Below are 23522 nucleotides of genomic sequence, written 5' to 3'. Positions count from 1 at the left end.
GTTCCATACATAGTTTCTATAAAGTATTTTTAAATAAAAACGTTTTTAATTGGTAAAGAATTTTATCTTAGATATTATATCAAAATAATCTATATTTTAAAACTCTTGCTTTTCTGTGGTCTACAGTAAATAGCTTTTCCCAATATTTAGTTATGCCAAAGACTCAATAGTTTGACTTTCTTCATGTCTTATCTCACTACTGTAAAACATTCTATTTTTACTGCTATTTTAAGGTGGAGAATTGGCATCCAACTCAGAAATTTTAAAATAAGCAGGTAACTTAATCTTTCTTTATATGTCATATTTATAAGACAGATCTTCAAGTGTGAAATCAATATGTAAGTACACTAAGTCAATAAGCAATGCTGGGAACAAAGAGGCTTTAACTAATAACTTCTACTACGTGAGGTGCTTTATCTGTTATCTATAACCCTAGAGCCTTAACGCTTAATATATCTTTAAAGGGAAGATATAAAATCTATGAAATGGTATAAAAAATGGTAAGAAATTCAAAGTCATAGAATTTAGTTACACACCTTGGGAATAGCAGCAGCTACTGGTCCTATGTAGGCTATAATAAGGGGAAGCAGCATGGAAAACAGACTGGAAGAGCTAAGCAGTTCTGGAATGTCATCAGCTAAAAAAAGCATTAAAACTATAGTTAGAAGGTGGTTTCGTTATACTGTACACATGCTAAACTAACCTATATCCTATTATCCTCAGAAAGTTGTGGTTGACATTAGCTACATGTCTATAAAGGACCAGATCAATTTTTTGTAAGGGATTTACTAGCATGTATTATCTTAATCCTTACAATAGATACTTCCTACTTTTTAGAAGAGAAAAACCAAGGCACACAGTATTTGTCTATCTTATAGTAAATTCTTAATGTGTTCTACAAATATATACCTGTAAAATGCTAGAGCCAGGAGGAGAACCTAGGGCAGTAGTTTTAAACACAGCAATAGAAATGACACTAGGCAAATTATTTAATCTGAAAAGCAAGATAACAATATTTCTTCCCTGACTGCTGTTAGGATTAAATGACTCAACACATATATAAAACACTTAGAACAATGTCTGTACATATAAACATCTCAAAAAGCATCTGTTGTCACTTTTCTATTATGACTTCTATTTCTCATGAAGAACTTTGCTGGTAGCCATTTTAGTCATTTTTCCATGAACATGAGGCTTAAAAGATGGGCTAAGCCTCGACATTTACATTACAGGGCAATTATTCTCCCAAATATGGGCTTCTAGACCTGTTGCATAAGAATAAATGACATTTATTCAGAAAATACTTTTTTAACCTAGCCTAAACCTCTGGGATGGACCAAATTTTTAGGGGAAAGGATAACACTGAATATTTGACACTAACAATTCTCCTGACAGTACAGAGGATGCCCAGATACCAAGAGATAGGTAACAGGAGGAAGGCAGCAATGAGATTATTTGAACATTTCTATCCAAGAGAAAGTACATATGAGGTTGCACTATGGCAGCTTGAACTAGGTACTAGAAAAACAGAGAAAGAGGAAAAACCAACTGGAGTTTCCAGTGAAGGAATAGTCCCAGGCTTAATTTAGAAAAGTGGATCTGAGGAGATGTGCAAGGTTATCCAGACATTTGGGTGAATGGTGATACTTAACGGGAACAGGATACACAGAAAGAAAAAAAAAAAACTAGGAATAAAGCAAAAAAAAATAAAAGTACAGGTAATCTGTTTAGATCACTCTAAAAAAAAAATCTTCTGCTAAGTGTGTAAATGATCCAAAATCAATACTTGTATAGATGGATAAGGAACTAAACACTTTGGGATTCTACACGATGGCTCCCCATCATTAACCATGTACAGAGAAGAATTACAGATTCTAAGCTATGACTATAAAGAAAGGAAAAGAATAGTCTTACCATCCACAGCAAGAGCTCTGTGCAACAGATCTTTCGCAGCTCGAACAACAGTGCTTACCACAGAGAGCGCTCTGCTACAGTTTTTATCTTCTTCATTGGCTTTACTTAGAAGTTGGGACTGTAAATCTCCATCAAATTCACTCCTGTGACACGAATAAGCATGGAAATAGTTTTCACTGGTAATTTAATGAATTATATTCAGATTAGAGTTTCTCAATAAACTTGAAGTAAAAAACAATTAGAGTTAAGACATATATGTGTAATTATGTTAATTTAGGAAGCAATAAAGGTTTTGAACAAACAAAGCAGAGAGTATAAAGTAAAGGGCGTTAGTTTATATTAAATTAAGTTGCTCTTTGATGAACTAATATTTAACAAAGACCTGAATTGTGTTTAAAAAATAAATCACAAAGGGTCTAGGAAAAATGTGAGACAAAAGGATCAGGACAAAGGGAGCCAGGTGCTGAATTCAGGGAAGAGAATGCAGACAGGTTTTGCTATGAGGGAAGGAGAAAGAGTGAAATCTGAAGGAATGGCAAACATGGGTCACACATACAGAGTTTAGTGGTCAGAGTAACAAAGTCAGAGTTCATAGAAAAAAGAGTCAGGAGAGAACTGAGCAAGGGTACAGTGGGTCTATTAGTCATTTTTATCAGATAACTGACTGTATTGTGGAGAACTGATTGCAAAGGGCAACAGAGAAAGAGACTCATATAGAGGCTATGATTATTTTACAAGTAAAAGGGTTGGTGATCAGCAGTCTGATCACAGGAAAGATAGAAAAAGTCAGATGTAGAGCATTTTACAAATATGGCTGTCAAAAACTATCAAATTAGATATAGGGTGCAAGAGAAAGACATCCAGAATGACCAGGTTATTTGGCTACAACTGTATGACTACTATGAACACATTAAACCTACAACATCTATCAGCCAACCAGAGAAAGCATCTTTAAGGAGGATATTTGGTATGGTGACTTACAGGTGTGTTACCTAGAGTCCAACTTCCTATGTACAAATCCCTTTATCATAAGTCACTACAAATGTGATTTGAGAAAGATGTTTAACCACTCATGCCTCAGTTTCCTCTTCTGTGAAACAGAGATAGGAAAAGTACCTACTGTGTGACTGGCTGAGGCAACCACAGGTAGCACTACATAAGCAATATTAGTGATTTGATACAAAGTTAGGTTGAGAACAAAAGTGGTTATGACACTAAGACATATAATAACACAGGTATGTTATTATACCAAAAAAATCAGATGCGATGAGTTATGAGTATTTAGGGTTTTTTGGTTTTTTTTTGGCCCAAAGATTATAGTTTTCTATTTTCCACCATTTACCTACTAAATAGTTTACTAAAATACTCTAAGAAAACCCCCACCATTACATCATGTAGAGTCTCAGAGGCTAACCTGAGCAAGTAAAAGATATAAGACTATTCTTCAGACTGGATAAAAGAACCAAGGCAATGCCATTACCTGAACTTCGGTTAAATAATTATGAAAAGAAATGAGTAAATTCTACTTGAATTTTAGAGCACAATCAAGAAATTAAAATATAACATCAACAACATATATGACAGTACCAAAAAAAAAAAAACCCACCAAAAGCTTCAATGATACTAAAAAAAAAAAAAATAACAAAAAATTTAAAAGCATTCAACTTTGTAGTTAATACTAAATTGACATTTTTAAATGAAGATTCTTCATAGGAATTAAGTATGTGCTAGGAAGATAAATTTGTAATTCAGTTACATTACTGACTTTGCAAATTTTATATAATAGTAAATGTTACACACCACTTTAGCACATTTCATTTCTAACTATAAGTGCACATACCTATAGTACAGTATCTGTGGAATCTGTCCTCTGGTCTGGTTTGTGCCATTACTGCTCAAGCTGCATGTGCTGAAGGTAAAAGTCACCCCATCTGGGCACTGAACGGTGGTCATTCCTCCATCTCCATTGGCTGTACGACTTCCATAGTTCCTCAAGCGCACAGCGTACTTAACATTTTCCTTCGTGATGGAGATATAAAGCATGTTATATCTGTTCATAATATAAGGAGAGAATACAGAAAGAACTCTAGCAGTAAACTACTCGAATATACTGAAACTTTGTGGTCATTAAAAATAACTTCATTAAATGAGTTTTTAATGGATCTAATAGCTAATATTTACTGAATACGTTTTGAGTAACAGAATATGCCTTAAATACTTTATATGAGCTAACTGAATTAATTCAAGTGTCCTTAGTAGGTAAGTATATTACTCAACAAATGAAGAATCTGAGGTCTAGTTGTTAAATGACTTGCACAAAGTAACATAGCTAGTAAGCAGTGAGACTAGTAGTTGACTATTAACAAATATGGGTAATTCCTGCGCATAATTACAAACATAAAATATTAATCAATGTTATGGTTTGAAAGAAAATGGCTCCCATAGGGAGTGGCACTATTAGCAGGTATGGCTTTGTTGGAGTAGGTATGGACTTGTTGGAAAAAGTGTGTTGCTGAGGGGGTAGGCTTTGAGGTCTCCTATGTTCAAGCTATACTCATTGACACAGTTCACTTCCTGTTGCCTGCAGATCAAGATGTACAACTCTCAGCTCCTTCTCCAGCACCATGTCTGCCTATACTCCACCATGCTTCCTGTCATGATCATAATGGACTAAACTTCTGAAACTGTAAGCCAGCTCCAATTAACTGTTTTCCTTTATAAGAGTTGCCTTAGTCATGGTGTCTCTTCACAGCAATGGAACACTGACTGAAATACTAATATTACTATAAAATAATGTTTTTTTCTATGAGCTTAAATTCTTAAAATAACTCTAAGTACATAAAAATAACTGTGAGTCTATTACATTTTTATTTGGGGAGAAATTTATCCAGAGACAAAAATATGCACACACATGGGAAAAAAATCCATGCAAAACTGTCCAGAATATGGTATAAAACATGGTACGTAGCAAAACAGAGCTACAGATACTCATGCTTTATGATCCAGAGGGTAGTTTTATGCCAACAATACACAAGTTTAGTCATCTGAGAGGAGGGAACTTTACTTGAGGATATGCCTCCATAAGATCAGGCTGTGGTCAAGCCTGTAAGGCATTTTCTTTTGTGACTGATGTGGGAGGGGCTAGCCCTGGGCTGGTGGTCCTGGGTTCTATAAGAAAGCAGGCTGGGCAGGTCACGAGAAGCAAGCTAGTAAGCAGCACTCCTCTATGGTCTCTACATAAGCTCCTGCCTCTGGGTTCCTGAACTGCTTGAGTTCTTGTCTTGACTTCCTTCAGTGATGGACTACACTGTGTCAGTGTAAGCCAAAGAAACCCTTTCCTCCCCCAGTTGCTTTCATCATGGTGTTTATCATAGCAACAAATACCATGACTAGGACAGTATCTAAGCTGTCTTTTTCTTTTTTTAAAGATCGTGTGTGTGTGTGTGTGTGTGTGTGTGTGTGTGTGTGTGTGTGCGCGCGCGTGTGGCTAGAAGACCACAGAGGGTCCCTTGGAGCTGGAGTTACAGGTGATAAATAAGCCTCCTGATGTGGGTGCTGGCAACTGAACTCCAGTCCTCTACAAGAGTATTATATGCTCCTAACCACTGATGTAGCACTCCAGCCATCAAAGCTGTTTTTGATGAAGTCTCTGATGAGTCTACTTTACACTCTAAATTCTATTCCAAAATAATATTTATTCACTTATATTTATAAAATTAATATGAAGGAAAAAATCCTAAAACTCTTTTCTGTATATTTATTTATTTATTTTATGTTATGTGTACAAGTGTTTTGCCTACATATATGCATGTATGTGCACTATGTACATCCTTTGTGCCTGGGTAGTTCAAAGAGGTCATCAGATCCCCTGACCTGAAGTAATGGATGGTTGTGAGCCACCATGTGGATGCTGGGAACAGAACCTGGATCCCCTGTGCTCTTAACTACTGAGCTACCTATGTGGCCCCATTAACATTAACTCTTAAGACTACATTTTTTCTTTGAAGCATTTTTGGTGCAATATAAGTTGGAAAGATGCAGACTAATACCTAATCAGTTTCAATTCTATGCCACGCACGGAGGCATATTCTCTGCTGTCATTACTTAGTCAGTATAACACTGCAGTATGGATGTTCAACGTCTTCACCAAAAGAAGAGGCTCAAAGTGCTACAATGATAATATGCCAGATTTATAAATCTCATATGGGAGAATGATGTAGCATGTCAGAAAAGGAATAAATACTACTCTGCATCTTTCCTACTTATATTGTACTAATTCTTTTAAAAAGCTGTCTGTCTTACGCCGACTCTAAAGCTATCTGACAATAAAACCTAACAATTTTTCCTAGTATACTAGAATTTGATATGTGCAAAAACAAAGCACAACACATTACAATACCAAGAATATTATATTGTAGTAGGCAAATGTGTACGTAGTTGAAGCAGCATATAACAGATAACTTAGGAGAAGCCATAGTTAACACTGAGATTCATGGACTAACTTTCAATATATTTTTAAAAGATTACTTTTATTTTTAATGGTGTATATGCATGCGTATACTGGGAGTGCATGCACGAGTGCAGATACTTGAAGAGGTCAGAAGAGGGTGTTGGGTATTCTGGAACTGAAGTTGCCAGTGATTGTGAGCCTCCCAACATGCATGGGTGTTGGGATTCAAACTCACGTCCTCAGTAAGAGCAATACACACACCTAATCATTGGGCCATCTCTCCAGCCTGCTTTTCACTATTTTTAACTGTATAACATGACCTCTTAGTTAAAAAAGAAACATGGGTGAAATTACCTTTAAAGGAACAACTTTGTCAAGTCTGATTTCAGCTATGTCACTGGGTGAGTCGTCTGTTGTATAAGTTCCTTTGACTAATTCTAGAGATGTCCATCTGTGAGAATGAGTTGAATCTCCTGCATGTTCACTCTAACGAATACATAAAAACAAAATTCATAAGACGCAGGACAAACCTGATTATAATCCATTACTGTCTTTAGGCGGTTTACGTCCTTATATATAAAATTAGTCATGGGCTAGTAGAGATGGCTCAACAGGTAAACAAATTTGTCCCCAAGCCTGACAACCTCAGTTTGATCGCTGAGATTTCCCACATGATGGAGAGAACTGGCTCCCACAAGTTGTTTCCTGGACTCCACATATGTACCTTAGAATATGGATGCATGTCTGCATGCACACTCACACAAATAAATGTATTAAAAAACTGAAATTAGTTATTAGCATTTCTAAAGAAAGATTTTGCTACTCTAAGCTATTCACTTTTTATCTTGTTTCCTGAAGAGATTTAAACATAAACTGACTAGTATTCTTTTAGGTCTTAGAAGTGTTTGAGTATCTTCATGGAGAGACTGCACATACAGTCTAATGAAGTAGATGTTAATTAAAAGTAACTGCTCAAATAAATCAGTTAAACATATGCTATTTACAAGAAACTTATTTTTATGTTTCCTGTCTCATACTAAACTTTGTAAAAATTCAAGTACTTAGAATAATTTTGATAATAGAGAAATATATAGCTACAATCAAAAACACTATCTTTTAGGAAGAATTTTCCATTAGCATTTTAATAAAATTGTTTATTTGCTAGAGGGCATAGTATCCATCTAAACTTAAACAGTGTTCTAGAATCATAAAAAAATGACAATAGCAGAAAAAAATTACATGACTTGGAATAAAAGGCTTAGCTATGTACTTTCTAGTTTTCAATTCCACTTAAAAATCTCTCCCTTTCAGAAATTGCAAAACAATAAAAAATAAAATAAGGCAGAAGTGTATCAAGATGCCTTCAAACAATCATGTAAAATAAGTCTTTTGATTCTGATTCAATGTTGTCCATGAACAGGCGATCTGTTAGACTTCTGAAGGTTTAAAACCATCGTGCCTTGACAACGCTAAACTCAGATAACCACACAGCAAGAAAAATGCTGCAGGTGTGACACTCACATCATCAACCAAGACCTCTAGTTCATACTCATGTATGCCACCTCCTCCATAGACAGAGAAGCCAACCACAACGATCCCAGGTTTGTCTACTGCAAAACAGATTGCATCAGGGGATCCATTTCCAGTGTTCCAACTCCTTCCCTGGCTTGTTTTTGTGAATCGGTTAGCACTGGCTTTTACAGAGTGAAGAGAATTTAGTCCATCAACCTGTGAACAACACAATTCCATCAGCAGTTGATAACCTGAGTATTAATAGCAACAACTGAAACATTGTATCTAATGGATACATATTAGATATTAAACATTCATTTGAATTATATAGTTTATATTAAGACAGGATTTTCAAAATCAAGCCACAATCTGTTTGGGGGTAAAACAAAAAACAGAAGCATCAAAATCAGTTAAAGCATTCAAGTAAGTTATCAAACATGGTTAAGAAAGGTAGTGGAGCCAGGCGGTGGTGGCGCACGCCTTTAATCCTAGCACTCGGGAGGCAGAGCCAGGTGGATCTCTATGAGTTCGAGGCCAGCCTGGACTACCAAGTGAGTTCCAAGAAAGTCGCAAAGCTACACAGAGAAACCCTGTCTTGAAAAACAAAAAAAACAAAAAAAAAAAAAAGAAAGGTAGTGGAAAGAGAAAAATAATATTATACTTCATAAAATGTCAGGCATCCATCAATGTTTCAAGGTGACCTTATCAAACACTTAATATTTGATACATCTTGAATTTTGTTACACTGGCTACAGAACAAGACATATACTTGCTAACTACACACAAGAACTGTTACAATGATAAAGTTTAATTTATGAATATCTTACCACAATTACAAGAACTATGGTAGAGTTGAGACTAAGATTCTGCCCCGTTTTCATATGCACTTGTATACGTAACCAGAGACAGAGCAAAGCTTTGGCACTTTTTCTTCTTTGAGTACCGTGTATTTACTATTACTGGCCTGACTTCAGAGCATTACTTATCATTTAGCAATAAAACAACTGGTACAAGCTCATGGAGTTATATAATGTGGCAGATAAGAACCTGGTCTAAGAAGATACTACATACTTTAACATACTTTGATAACCTGGGTATATTAATAAGGGAGCAGTTACAAGATGGATTTGAGTGGGGAATGGCTCTGTTAGTACTATTTGTACTATGAACATGGAGACGTGTGGTATGATCCCTAGAACCCATTTAAAAGCTGGAATGGCAGCATATTTGTAACCCCAGCAGTAGGTTAGCTGGGTAGATGATAACCTGGGCCTCTCTGGACAAACAGTCTGCCAATAGATGATTCCCACAATGAGTTTGAGATTGGGACTCAATAAATAAGTTCAATAAGGACAGAGGAAGACATCTAACATCAATCTCTGGTTTCTACACATATATACACACACAGGTATATCTCTATATACACATGTATGCACAACACACGTGTACACAGAGAAAGAGACAGAGAGAGTCTTAAAATGTAAAAATAAAATGAGTAGATCATACAACAGGAAGGCAAAAATTATTTTTTATTATTTTGTGTGTATGTATACCCTGTGCATGAGCACACACAAAAGCCAAAGGACATCAGGTGTTTTGTTCTATCACTCTCTAACTCACTCACTAAAGACAGGGCGTTCTTATTAAAAGTGGAGCTAGACTGGCAGCATAAAGAACCAAAGATCCTCCTTCTGTTCCCTATAGTGCTGGATTTTCAGGTGCAGACACATGGACATACTTGAATTTGTACACTCCTACCTGCTGGACCATCTTCCCAGCCCTGGATTTTTGTTTTTTAAACAAGAACATTCTCCTTTCTAAGCACTTATTTCTGACCTATGTGGAAATTAGTTTCTAAAAATCCAAAACATGAATAAAGAAATAACATGGAAAGCTAAATATGTCTGTTGTTATTGTTCTTTGCTTATTTATTACTTTGAAATGGGTCTTCTTAAATGACCTAGGTTAGCTTCACTTTGCTTCTGCTTCTTAAGTGCTGATATTCTGAAATGACTATCAGAAATGAGCTTTATTAGTGCAAAGGCCAACGTGATCATGGGAGCCATGATCAGGTCTTTAAGTAGGTAAGCATTAAAAAGAATGTGTATCATGTCAGAGACAATATGACGGGGCTTTAAGGGCTTTAAGATGAAAGCGAAGCTTCCCTTTAAAATCTAGAGAGGAGATTTGTTAAGAGTGCTAAATCAAAGAAAAAGCTACCATAGATAGGGTGATGGGGGTAGATGGGGTGGGAAGCCCAGGGGAGAATCTTTGAGAAATTTCCTGAACAAAGAATACTTTACTTTTATATCATTCCTCGTGTGTGTGTGTGTGTGTGTGTGTGTGTGTGTGTGTGTGTGTGTGTGTGTGTGTGTGTTTGGCAGAGTGCTGTATACTTTAGTGGTGAGAAAGCCGCAAAACAGCACAGCTTCCTAAGTGTCCCACACAGAGTTGTCGGGGCTAAGGCCTGATCTTGTAAGGCTATGAGATCTGGCTGCCTATATAGACCAGTGTCTTAAAGACACTATATAGACCAGTGTCTTAAAGACACTATTACTATTCTACAGGAACATGTGCTTGTTTATCCAGTTTTGAAACACAGCTCCTTACCTCAGATCCTAGGGCTGATGCCGTCAGCTCACTGACAATACTGGCCAGTAGTCCACAAGTGTTAGAGACCAAGTGGGAGGAGAAGAGCTCATTTTCTCTCCGAAGACTGTTTCTCACTGGAAGCACAACAATGACCAGCATCTTCTCCAGAACTTCACGGAAGCTTGTCATCCCCGAGATGTTCTCTTCACTCTGTGACATGTAAGAAGAGAGAGGGCAAAGCATTGCTTTACTTTGCCTCACAGGAGTTCTCAGCTGTAAAATTCTTCCCATATCATAACCTAAAGTTCTAGACCTGAATTATTTCTTTTTAACTCATAATTTACATGATATGTTTTTATTAGCTTTGTGACATTTTCACATATTTTCTTATTTTAACTACATAGCAGTTTATAAACTGTGTCTATCTTTATGATAGGCAGGCAATTATTCATCATTTTAAAAACTCTTTCTACAAGATAAGATTTCAGAGTCTATAAAAATCAAGCACAGATACTTCTTTTACAACTACTATGGTATTTAATTTCTGAAAGAAAACAAAATCCCAAACTATCAGTAGAAAATTACAGGATAAGAAATTAGAATTTCATTAAAATCCAAAAGTTTCAACTTTCCTAAATCAGGGATATTATTTGCTATGACTCAATTTTCAAAAACCATATTCTTAGTGTCTGGATATGTTCTTTCATAACAATTATATTTAAAAAGGCAGTGAAAGAATATATATTAAATGTGGTATATTTTCAAAGACTTTAATCACATAATTAACTTTTACTCACTACACGTTAGTATTAAAATATAAAACTCTAATAGTATTTCCTAAAAACTCAGAGCCAGATATCAGGGTAAATGTTAAAAGGTCAGAGAGACAAAGGAGCAAGCAACAGACACCTCAGCCTGAAAGGGGCCAAGCTCCTGTCTCCACCAGTCTTCCTCTCTCTGCCCAGCCATATCACTTCCTGTTTCCTCCTCCCTAGTGCTGGGATTAAAGGCATGAGACCCCAAGTGCTGGGATTGAAGGTGTATGGTGATATTTTATTTGTTCTGAAATGTGATTTTATTTGTATGTTAATAAATAAAGTTGCCTGGGGTCAGAGCTAATAGCAAGCCATTTAGCAGAAGTCTGGTAGTGGTAGCACACGCCCTTAATCCGATCACATGGCAGGCAGAGTCTGTGTGTTTAAGGACATAGCCAGCTTAGAGACACACATCTTTAATCTCAATACCAACCATAGAGACTTGGAGGTCTGTATAGACAGGCAGTGATGACAAGGTATTGTGGTTGGGTTTACAACCAATGAGAAGGCCGAACAGAAAGTCAATAAAAATACAGACACACAGGAAGTAGGTCTCTTTCAGAGGGGAAGGATGACAGCAGCAGCAAGGGATAAGAAGGCAATCTTGGTCTTAGCTCTTGGCTGCTGCTCGATCTCTGGGCTTTTAACTCTGCATTTGGCTCTGTGTTTCTTATTTAATAAGACCGTTCAGAATTACATCTACAAAGGTGTGTGCCACCATTGCCTGGCCTCTACGGTTAATTAGTGGCTAGCTCCACACTCTGATCTCAAGGCAAGCTTTATTTGCTAGAGCACAAAGTATCACGACAAAAAATAGCAGAATATTCCCCATGTTACTTTTTCTCAGTTTTCTCTTATAATAAGTAGCCTTTTGCCTAGACATTTTATATATTCACCACTCTTTATATACATTTTTAATTTTTAAACATTTGCCTTGATATCAAATGTAAATATACCATTTAAATGGCTGAATAAAGTTCTATCAAGTTAATATATCTAATTCAGCTATTTCACTTAGTAATGAACATTTAAGGGTCTAATTGAGGTTTCTAAACTTTCTTTTTAGTAAATAAACGCACAGCTTTAGCTTTCCAATTATTCTTCCAGTTCCCTGTAAAAACACTGACAACATGAAGTAGTGAAATGACAATTTATCATCTAAAAATATCTGGTAGTTTGTGGACACTCAATTCAAGTACAACCTAATTAAAATTACAGCAAATAAGCACACAATAAATACTTGCTAAAAGGATGGAAGAAAGAGATATTCAGACTATTTTAAATTGTAAAAATCCATCTATAAGGAAACTATATTTCTTCATAATCTCACAGTACAGAAATTTATAAGAAAAAAATTTTAACTTTTCCTAATTTTCTAGAAACAATTTGCTATCTCAGTATTTCTTTCCTTGACATTCATTAATAACTACTAGAAAGGCTGAGATTTTCTGATGCTGGCCCTTATAATACTTTAAATTTCTACAGGGATTTTACAAAAATATGTCTTTAATTTTTTTCTAGAGTGCTTTCTAACAGTGCAAAAGCAGTTACTAAACAATGTTTCTTATGTCTTTTGTTTTCCAATGTTTATTTTATAGAACCCATTTTCATAGTTATTTATTTCTATATTTTATACATTTATTTATTGTGTGTGTGGGGTGTGTGTGTGTACAGCACACATGTGGTAGTCAAAGGACAATGTGTGAGTGTAGGCTCCCCTTCCACCATGTAGGCTGTGGATCAAATTTAAATTGTGCTTGGTGGCAAACACCCTTATGGACTGTGGCATTTTCTTAATCATACTTCAGAACTGAAAAGATTGCTTATGTTATCTGTAACTTACTTTCATATGATACAGCAATAAACAATTATGTAGTTATTTACTTTATACTCACATTTTTAGAAGTGAGTTGTCATTTAAAATAAATTGCTTATTGTGGTAGTTTGAATAGAAATGATTCAACAGAATGCTTGGAAAGGTTGGGAGATGTAGCATTGTTGGAGGAAGTGTCACTGGAGGTGGGCTTTGAAGTTTAAAAGTGCATACCAAACCCAGTCTCTCTCTGCCTGCTACCAGTGGATCAAGATATACAAGGCTACAACTGCTCCAGTGCCATGTCTGCCTGTCACCACACTTCCTACCATGAACCCTCTGAAACTGTAAGCAATCCCCCAAATCAAGTGCTTCTTCTATAAGCTGCCTTGGTTATGGTGTTTTATCATGGCAATAAAACAGTAAGCAAGCTAGCCAGGCATGGTGGTGCATCCCTTTAATCTGAGCACTCAGGAGCTAGAGGCAGGCAGGTCTCTCTATCTCTGTGATTTCAAGACCACCCTGGCCTACAGAGCAAGTTCCTGGACGGCAAGAGCTACAAAGAGAAACCCTGTCTCAAAACACAAATGAAGAAAGAAATAGTAACGAAGATACTTATCTTTCAGGTAAACATGAGAATTAGAGCATAGCTCTTATCATAAAACAGATGATCGTCTGTCAAATATAATTTTCAATAAGGAAGATGAGGCACCAAACTTACTCATGTCTCCACTTACTGTTGTTTACTCTCCATTGTAAAAGCTTTCTGAAAAGACTGTTGTTTACTTCTCCAATGTAAAAGCTTTCTGAAAAGGCGTACCTGGCTTAACTTTTCCATATGTCCTACCAAGAGTGGAAAACGATGAACTAGTGTTGAGTCATTTTCTGTGCTGACTTGCTTAACAATGGATCGCAGTAACACTTCTCCATCATATGCAATAGGGAAGATAGACGTCAGCTTCACAGAGGTGTGACACAAAGCTGACATCACAGCTGCAAGGAGGCGGCTACTGGAGGTCTTAAAGTTAGCTTCCTGGATATCCTTTTAAGAGCAAAAAGAATCCTCAAATACTGCATCAATAGAAAACAAGTTTCTGCAAATACACCAAAATTATCTATCACTCAGTCATTTAAGTGGCTTTATTAAAGGATAAGAACACATCAATACATTAAAACATAATTAAATTATTATCTAGTAATGATGGGGAGAAGTAGATGAAAGGAAAGCTTACTTCCAGTCCTACAGCAAATTAATGTTTCTACATCTCTACAATCATCAGTTCTTCCTAGCATCATTTTCAATGTGAGATGTGAAAAAACTCCCATTAGAATCTATCAAAAAACACTTAATTTTGTAAGAACTAAAACTACTTTTGACAAAAATGAAAAATACAAATTGCACTTCTGTAATACTATTTTACTAAGATCACAAAATTATGTTACTATACTCCAGTTTATAGAGAAATCTTAGCACATCTGGACAATTTTTCAAACTTTTTAAACTTATCAACCTAGGAAATCCTAATTCACAAAAATCATGCACACATTACTTAGTTCTTCAAACATTTGTGCTACCAGTCGAGCATAAAAGCAAAGCAACATATCATATTGATCCAATGTTGCAAAAGCTAGCCTAGCAAAGGGAGACCACAAGGTGAGAGTACTTAATTTACCCATTAGTCCAGGCAATATTCTTCTTCTAGGGAAGTACCAGTAACATACACTGTCCTAAATGGATCAAAGTTGACTGGGGTACCACTTTGATGCTAATGAATTAGAGGATAGCAGGGTACAGACTTGACACTATCATTTCCATTACAATATTATCAAAAGTGGCAAGAACACAAAGGACTACTGATTCTTGCCAAGACAAGTGTAGTTGTGGTTTTATCAAAAGGCATCTTCTGAGGCCAGGACAATATGGCACCATCCCTGAAGTGGCCTTTGCAATCCGGAAAAGGTACAGTGCCCTTTTCTTCGAAGGCAGCTGAACAGACAGTGGGCCGATGGCTTCTGATGTGCAATGGAACAGCAGCTGAAACAGTTATTCTTGAAGAGTAACTAAGCTCACACCTCTCAATAGTAGACTGGCATTTGATAGAGGGATGTGGAGAAGAATGGGATGCCAAGATGAAGCCACACATACACACAGCTAAGAAGAATGGATAGCTGAATTAAAAAAAATCAACAATTTCCAGAATTCAAAATCCTGAATCATGACATGACACTAGTGGAATTCAGGTGTTTCTGGTACACGGACTACTCCATAATCCTAAAATTTTCTTTGTGTCCCCATAAGATAGAGCGCCCCCCTCCAGCAGGAAGTAGTAAGAGAAGCTACGCCCAAATTCCCAAATATAAGCTGGTTTTGGAGATGGAATTGGCTTACTCCTTCTCTAAACCCAAACACATTGCTTAAAAAAAAAAAAAAAAAAAAAAAAAATTGAGAGATTCTTGTGTCCCATATCAGAAGAGCCCTCTGGTGTGGGACAGAGAAAAACCAATATTTTTATAAATGCAATCTCTTTCTAAAGAAAAAAAGGGGATAGTATAGATAATGATAGGATAAAAGGGTAGATTAATGAACCTTCTTTTAAAGAGCAACAACTTGTTTGAAATGTTTTACATTGGTATAGATTTTAGTTTATTGATACAAATTTAAAGTTAATTTTGCTATACTGTATGTATATTTTTACTCTTGTTAAGGTATTATGTTTGTATGGGTCATTTAAAATTGTAATGGATAATTAAAAAGTAGATTAATAATTAGTCATCTATGATAATCATACTTGTAGCCATGTTAGTTAAGTTTTCTAGGTATACATAGATATTTTTCAGATAGATAGGTAATCTTCAAACACTTCAAAGACCTACAGAATATGGCATTTAAAATGTTTTAAAATTTTAGACTTTCTGGACAATGAGACATGTGCGTTCCTGGCAGCACTGATTTACTTCAGAGAGGAGGATGGGCATCGAAGACACTCCCTATGGAGTTTATCTTCACCTTGGCAAAAATAGCCATTTGGGCAAGAAAGTGTTCTTGCCTGGACTGCTTGATCAACTGGGCATGCAGGACCCATAGGAAGGTGACCACTGAACTTTGCTTGGCAAAATGGTCCTTGAGGTTCCTGCTTCACAGAGGAACTGCTAAACATTCTACAGGACACAGAGAGAAATGACTGAGAGACTCTAGGCCTGTGGGCTGAAGACAGATGCCCCAACTTTACAAAGGAACATTAGGTGACTCTCCAGGCTGCCAAATGTCTCTGTCCACCTGTAAGACTCCTGAAAGTTGCTTGCATCCTTCTCCCGTTTCTCAGGTAATAGTATATCCTTCTGGGGTCTTTGATGTAGTTGAAGCTAGATAGTTATAATTTGCTCAGTTATGATAAAAGATAAGTTAGATACAAAACATTAGACTCACAAATATAGGATAGGATATCTTCTTTAATTTTGCCAAATACAAATAGATTAGATATTGTAACTATAATTCTTGCTTGATAATTGTTTTGTTATATGTAATTTTACTATGTGAAAATTAAAACCTTTTTTGAAAAAAAAGAAAGGAAAGGGGAAGTGCTGTGGGAGGCTGAGGCACAGAGATGCTGCCAGCCACCGCCATGAGAAGATGTTAAGATACCGGTAAGCCACGAGCCACGTGGCAACTTATAGATTAATAGAAATGGGTTAATTTAAGATAGAAGAACTAGATAGCAAGAAGCCTGCCATGGCCATACAGTTTATAAGTAATATAAATCTCTGTGTGTTTACTTGATTGGGTCTGAGGAGCTGTGGGACTGGCAGGTGAGAGAGATTTGTCCTGACTGTGGGCCAGGCAGGAAAACTCTAGCTACAAGTTTCCAAGGAGGAAGATTCATTATTTCACTGGTAAGTAGGATATTAGCTGTGGATTGTTCACACTTAGTATATTGTTTCCAAATTTGGAAAAGCATTCAATACAATATCATTTTACCATTAAGTAAGATGTTAGTTACAGATTCTTCATAGGGATCTTTTATCAGGTTGGGATGTTTCATTACATCATTGTTTGCAAAGTTTGTACCACTGACTAACTGCTAATTCTGTCAAATGTATTTTAAATAGGTATTCAAAGTATAATATAATTTTCTCTCTATTTTGAGTTATTAAAAGAGTTACTATGGACTCTTTTTTTACCCCAGTATAGAAAATTGAACTCTTATTTGTGCTAGGAAATAAGCACAAAAATAAAATAATTTACCACTCAATCATAGCCCAGCCCAATAAATTCTATTGATTTCTAGGTGTTAATTCTGCATTTCAAGATAAATAACACTTGGTAATGATACAGCATTTATGATTTTTTAACTCAATAGTATTATCAGAATAACTATGTCTCAGTGATATTTGTCCATTATTATTCTCATAATACGTTAGGTTTGATTATCAGGCATGTCATCAGTTACCTTCTATGTTTTCTGAAGGAAGTTGTTAAATGTGTTAGTTCTTTATAAATGTTTAAAGACTCTATAAATGACAATATCTGGGTTAGGAATTTTTTGTTTGTGGGAAAGTTTTAAATAATGAGTTCTGTTCTTTAATGGATATAAAGCAATTAAGATCCTCCTTTTGCCCTTATTTTTGAGGTATGGTAGCCTTGGAACTTGCTATGTAGACTAGCCTCTTTGAAGTCTTTTGTATGGGCATTTTGCCTGCATGTAAGACTATGCACCATACGCGAGCCCAGAGCTTCAGGAAGCCAGAAGTGATGTCTGAGGCCCTGGAGCTGGAGTTACAGACTGTTGTGAACTTCCATGTGATTACTGGGAATAAGACCTGGGTCTTCTAGATGTGCAGCCAGCGTTCTTTAAAATTTTAATGTTTTAAATTTTACTAGATGTATGTATGTCAAAGTATATGATTTATCTTGCTGAACATTTTATGTGTACTGGAAAAATATGCATTCTGAAGCTGCATATTGTAGTTTATAAATGCCAGTAAGATTAAGGTAGGGGTGGAAACAAACTTTTAAATTTTAGCAATACAAATGACACACATGAAGCAGATTTCCTAACTGACCTTTAGTAATTAATAAAGTATGAGCATTTAAATTGATTTTCTTGCAGAGCATTAAGCAATATATTTTATTTTCAACCAACATTTTATAAATTTAAATTACCTGATCCAAACAGTTCAGGAGATCACAAAGGCAAGCCCACTGTAATGCAGGAGTTGGGTAGAAAGAGTGAAAACAGGCAGTGAATGTGTTATGGCACTCTTGAAGGACAGCTTCCAGAAGACTCAAGGGCTGGCTGAGGTATCCTTGAGGGTCATTATCCAACTTCACCATGCAATGATCAACTCCTTCTGATAAAATTTTTCTTAACAAAGTTCTTGTTTTTCCAATACACTCTGCTAATTTGCTAGTTTCTTCTACAACTGCTTTTCCTGTAGCTTTGAGAAAATAAGAAAAGTGCTAATAAACCAAAGTATTTACTACTATAAATAATAATTCAGTCATTTACTGTATAAATAAAAATCAAACACCAAAACCTAGAAATGAAACTGCTTAGAGATTAAATGAGCTACAAAATATTTTTTTTAAAAAAAATCTACCTAGAAAAAAGAACTGGAATGAGTATTTAAGTCTAACTTTGTGATTGAAATTTTTCTATTTGATAAATATAATCTAAAAGTAACATTTTTCTCTCTTTTAATTTTGGGAGCAACTTAAAGGTATTATCTCTATATTAATTTTCTTAATCTCTAAAATGATTTCTTTCCAATTTTTCTTTTTAATTTCCATACCTGATACTGGGTATATTTCACAGGTGTAGACTCGCAATAACCGCAGACAACAGGTCCCCACAAAGCGTAGTCTCTCTAAATCTAGAAGCGTGGCTGTGAACTGGAACCCTTTTAATCCTCTAAGTTCTTCAACTCCTAAGACTAAGGTGGTCCAGCTCCAGTGAAGAATACTTAGCAATGACTCAAAACATTCCTAATCCACAACATGAAAAACGTATACTAATTAGTTAAAATGACATTGTAGTTTGAATACAAGAGAATAAAGGCATGCCACTTCAAAACTATCTTAACTTTTTTGCTGAGTTCTGAGAGCTGAAATAAAATACCTGTATACATATTTACATTTTCCTTTTACCAGTCTAGCTAATTTATCTTATAAATATGGAGAGAACAAAAGAAGTAATTCATAATTTACATGTCTCTTTGAAATTATGTCAATACAGTATAACAATTTAAAGTAGTGTTAAAATACTATAAATCAGTGATACCTATATCACTCTATATAAATTACTTATATATTAAGATGTATAATAAAAACCATAACCAATTCTTGAAAAGTTGAGTTGAAGTTACTAACAAAAAATTACTATTTGGATTTTGTTTTTTTAGGGTTGGCTTTCTCTGCAGTTCTCAATGGACCATCACACGTACTTGACGGCAAACACTATAGTATCTCAGAGTGGACCACTTTGCTCCCCAGTCCTCACCAAGGCCCAGATGATTGCTGGTATGATACAATAAATGAAAATTTAAAATAAATGACTGAATACATTTTTTTTTTGTTTTGTTTTGTTTTTCGAGACAGGGTTTCTCTGTGTAGCTTTGCGCCTTTCCTGGAACTCACTTGGTAGCCCAGGCTGGCCTCGAACTCACAGAGATCCGCCTGCCTCTGCCTCCTGAGTGCTGGGAATAAAGGCGTGCGCCACCACCGCCCGGCTGACTGAATACATTTTTTATATAAACAATTTCAATAACCTAATGACCACAAGGCCATTTATATACACATATAAAAATTATTAGAACAGACAAAAAGAAAACAGTCCTGATCTTAATAAAAAGATACCAAATTCATTGCTTAGCAGGCTAAGTGTCTAGTTAGAAAAGTCACAAGTTATTTCAGATACAGAAAGGCCAATTCAGCTGAGCATGGTAAAATTATAGGCAACATTTTTACTTTCCCATTATTTAAAAGTACACATTATCTTTGCCAAAAAAATAAACACCAAAATAAAGGCAAATCTGAATTTATAAAATTACGCTGAGACAGTCTTAGAATCAAAATTCAGCAATGGGTAGCGAAGCTGAAAATCTAAAAAATGGCTTACCACTGAGACAGTTCTTGCAAAAGATCTCTTTAAAATGTGTACAGGCTCACTAGTTTGCTGTTTGCCTTTGGAAGCACTGCCATCACTGGTTGGGAGTCTGGTGGTAGAAGATAAACAATATACTACGTTCAAATCAATGACCAATGACAATTTTTAATGTACATTTTCAGTATTGGTGGAATGCTCAGCTACAAATGGAACATCTACATTAGCTCCACTACCCCCAAGACTCAAGCATCATTGTAGAAGAGAGAACAGAAAGATTTTAAGATCGAGGTTTGGATGGAAGGGAGCTAAAAGTATCTTCTAGACTTGGATAGGAATGCTGTACTCATGAATACAGAGCAGCTTTGATTGCCTGCACAGTACCAGCTTAGATCAAGCTAGTCACCATTCTATTATGGAGGGGAAAGGGAGGAGCTATGGATAGGTGATGATGACTCCTGAGAGAAGAATGGTAGGATTTCTTTAGGGGTGTGACCTCTTGTAAGCCAACCATGCTCCAGTAAATGGCCCCACATCCAGGAGCATATGGAAAGTACAAATGGAAGTCAGTGGGTTCTTTCACAACAGATGGAAACTATTACAGAGATCCACAATTGGTAGAGAATAAATGATAATTGCATCTACAATGCAACCCTATTCCTAAAGCTCAGGGAAAATCATAAATGAGTGAGTAGAAAGATTTTAAGAGCCAGGGGACCAGGAAGCCTGACTCTAGATATATTTTCTAGATATTGACAAGGAAGCTATGCCCACAAAATCTCAACAATATGGTTGTCCAAGCAAGACTTGCACAATGACACCTGTCAATGTGGATGGGAGAAATCTCCCATGATCCTATCAACAGATGAAGAATCAATGGTGGCTGAAAGAGGGGAAATCAGTTTTCTACAGGGAAGAGCTCCTGATAGGTTATCCAATTCCAAGTGGTCAGCACTAAACTCATGAAAGCAACAATAAATGGACTCAGTACTATATATCATCTATCTACCCACCTACCTAGCTATCTACTTACCTATCTACCTATTTACTTACAAACCTATCCACATATATATACATATATACATATGTACGTGTATGTGTGTGTGGGGGGGGTATATAACGATAATAATTAAAGAAGAGGTAATGAATTTAAGAGGGAATGGTGGCCACAGTACAAGATGGAAAGGGAGAAGGAAGATTAAAAATTATATAAATATAGTATTCATATATGAAATATAAAATATTGAGTAACTAAATATTAAAATCAGTATACATCAAAGATTATAAAAATTCAACCAATGAACTACAAAAAATTGCAGGCTTAAGTGTATATATTAGAAAGAATGAAAATTCACCTTTAAAAAAATCTATATCTTAAGAAATCAGGAAAAAGATAATAGAAAGGCAAAAGAGGGGCATGAAAGGGTAGATCAGGAATGAGTTAGGGGGAGAATGGAGTACACATTATCAAGATATATTGTGAAATTCCCAAAGAATAAAAATAATATATTCAAATGTACATTTTGCCATAGTGAAATAATCTACTTTAATATTTACCATTAAAAACATAATTCATATTATGTCATATTCCCTAGTAATGTACATATAGTCAACTGTAGTCCATAAAAGCACTCCAGTGCAATTTGTCATGTTCTAAAAGTACTTTTGGCCTAGAGAGATGGCTCAGCTGTTAAAGGTCAAGGCTCACAAGCAAACAGACAAAATACTACTGATATCAAAAACAATGGCTACAATAGATAATGTAAAAATCAAAAATTCGCCGGGCGGTGGTGGCGCACGCCTTTAATCCCAGCACTCGGGAGGCAGAGCCAGGCGGATCTCTGTGAGTTCGAGGCCAGCCTGGGCTACCAAGTGAGTTCCAGGAAAGGCGCAAAGCTACACAGAGAAACCCTGTCTCAAAAAACCAAAAAAAAAAAAAAAAAAAAAAAAAAAAAAAAAAAAAAAAAACCAAAAATCAAAAATTCTTTCTGGAGAAATATGAAGTTTCTAACATTCAAATTCTTTTAGTGATCACTAGAAGAGAAGACATGGAAGAAAGTTATTTCTTCTACTTTTGGGGACAATGTGTAGTAAGAAAAAATATTTTTAATGGGGGTTTATAAGTAATCTAAAAATAGACAAATACATTGGCATATGACATATGTCAATACACCTTTGAATTACTGTGAATTAATTAAAATTCTTATTGTTAAATATAATAAACAACATGAACATTTTACTATTTCAACTAAAACTGGAAATTAATAAGAGATTTTCTAATGTGTTCTATCACAAAATAAATCATGTAAGACTATCAGGCTAGAGACAAAGCAGAGGATTGGGTTGCTTGCCTAAATGTGTCAGAACCTAGGTTTAATGTCGAGCACAAAGAAAAGAAAAACCACAATAAACTGATTAGGTCCACGTTTAAAATATTCTCCCATTCTACCTTACATTTTTTAAGACATACTTTATTAGTTTATAACATTTTGAAATTGGTATTAAAATCAATAAGATTAGACAAACAGCTATTAGCATATTGTTAATATTATAATATTGATACCCTGAGTCATGCAAAATGTTAAATTAAGTTTGATATAGAAAGTGTTCATAAAAGTTTACTAAATACTATCTAAATATTTTTAACTAGCTATATTTTACCAGTATAACATTAATTTTTTCAAGCCGGGCAATGGTGGTGCACGCCTTTAATCCCAGCAGTCGAGAGGCAGAGGCAGGAGGATCTTTGTGAGTTCGAGCCCAGCCTGGGCTAGAGAGTGAGTTCCAGAACAGGCACCAAAGCTACACAGAGAAACCCTATCTCGAAAAACCAAACCAAACAAACAAACCAACAAAAAACATTAATTTGCTCAATAATTTCCCCATTATTATGTTCCATATTTTATAGTGGTTTTATTTCAGCACAACAAAAGAATAAATTGTATTAGTTAACTATAAAAATGTTTAAATACCTATATAACAGTTGAGGTATCTGACCAGCATTTACATCAGTACCGTTATTTGACTTCTTTGAACTCTTGAACTGGAAAACAACTCTAAAAGATAAAAAAGGAATAGTATGACACCAAAAATGACAAGCTCTAAGGTTAAAAAGGAATTTAATAATTTGGAAAGTTACTAATAAGGAAATTAATAATTTAATAATTGTTAGGAATTTAATAATAATGTTTTCAAATTTTATGCTAATGAACATTATTTATTTGTTAAAGAATCACATATGAAAAAGTAGTGCCCTGATTTATAGCTGATGAATTATCAATGAAATGAAGGACTGAACTTGATGGGAACTCCTAGATGTCCGGAGC

General features: G+C 35.5%; 1 protein-coding gene across 13 annotated transcripts in view; it reads right to left on the bottom strand.

Moving 5' to 3' along the window:
• Mycbp2 (MYC binding protein 2) overlaps positions 1–23522 on the bottom strand; it is a 252489-nt gene that overhangs the window by 105656 nt on the left and 123311 nt on the right. For 12 of the 13 annotated variants that reach the window (XM_052732538.1, XM_052732541.1, XM_052732539.1 and 9 more), the window contains 11 exons: positions 23169–23252; positions 20212–20308; positions 18887–19079; positions 18258–18532; positions 13917–14138; positions 10487–10678; positions 7886–8092; positions 6719–6850; positions 3755–3933; positions 1915–2057; positions 537–637 (listed from right to left, as the gene is read on the bottom strand). In XM_052732538.1, coding sequence (XP_052588498.1) covers positions 537–637; positions 1915–2057; positions 3755–3933; positions 6719–6850; positions 7886–8092; positions 10487–10678; positions 13917–14138; positions 18258–18532; positions 18887–19079; positions 20212–20308; positions 23169–23252 — 1825 coding nt within the window. The remainder of the gene's footprint in view (positions 1–536; positions 638–1914; positions 2058–3754; positions 3934–6718; positions 6851–7885; positions 8093–10486; positions 10679–13916; positions 14139–18257; positions 18533–18886; positions 19080–20211; positions 20309–23168; positions 23253–23522) is intronic. The other variant, XM_052732540.1, reaches the window with a different exon arrangement.

The sequence above is a fragment of the Peromyscus californicus genome, unplaced genomic scaffold (genome assembly GCF_007827085.1).
Source record: "Peromyscus californicus insignis strain IS unplaced genomic scaffold, ASM782708v3 Scaffold_12__1_contigs__length_115047231, whole genome shotgun sequence".
Classification (NCBI taxonomy): Eukaryota; Metazoa; Chordata; class Mammalia; order Rodentia; family Cricetidae; genus Peromyscus; species Peromyscus californicus.
This window is presented reverse-complemented; position numbering and strand designations above follow the sequence as displayed.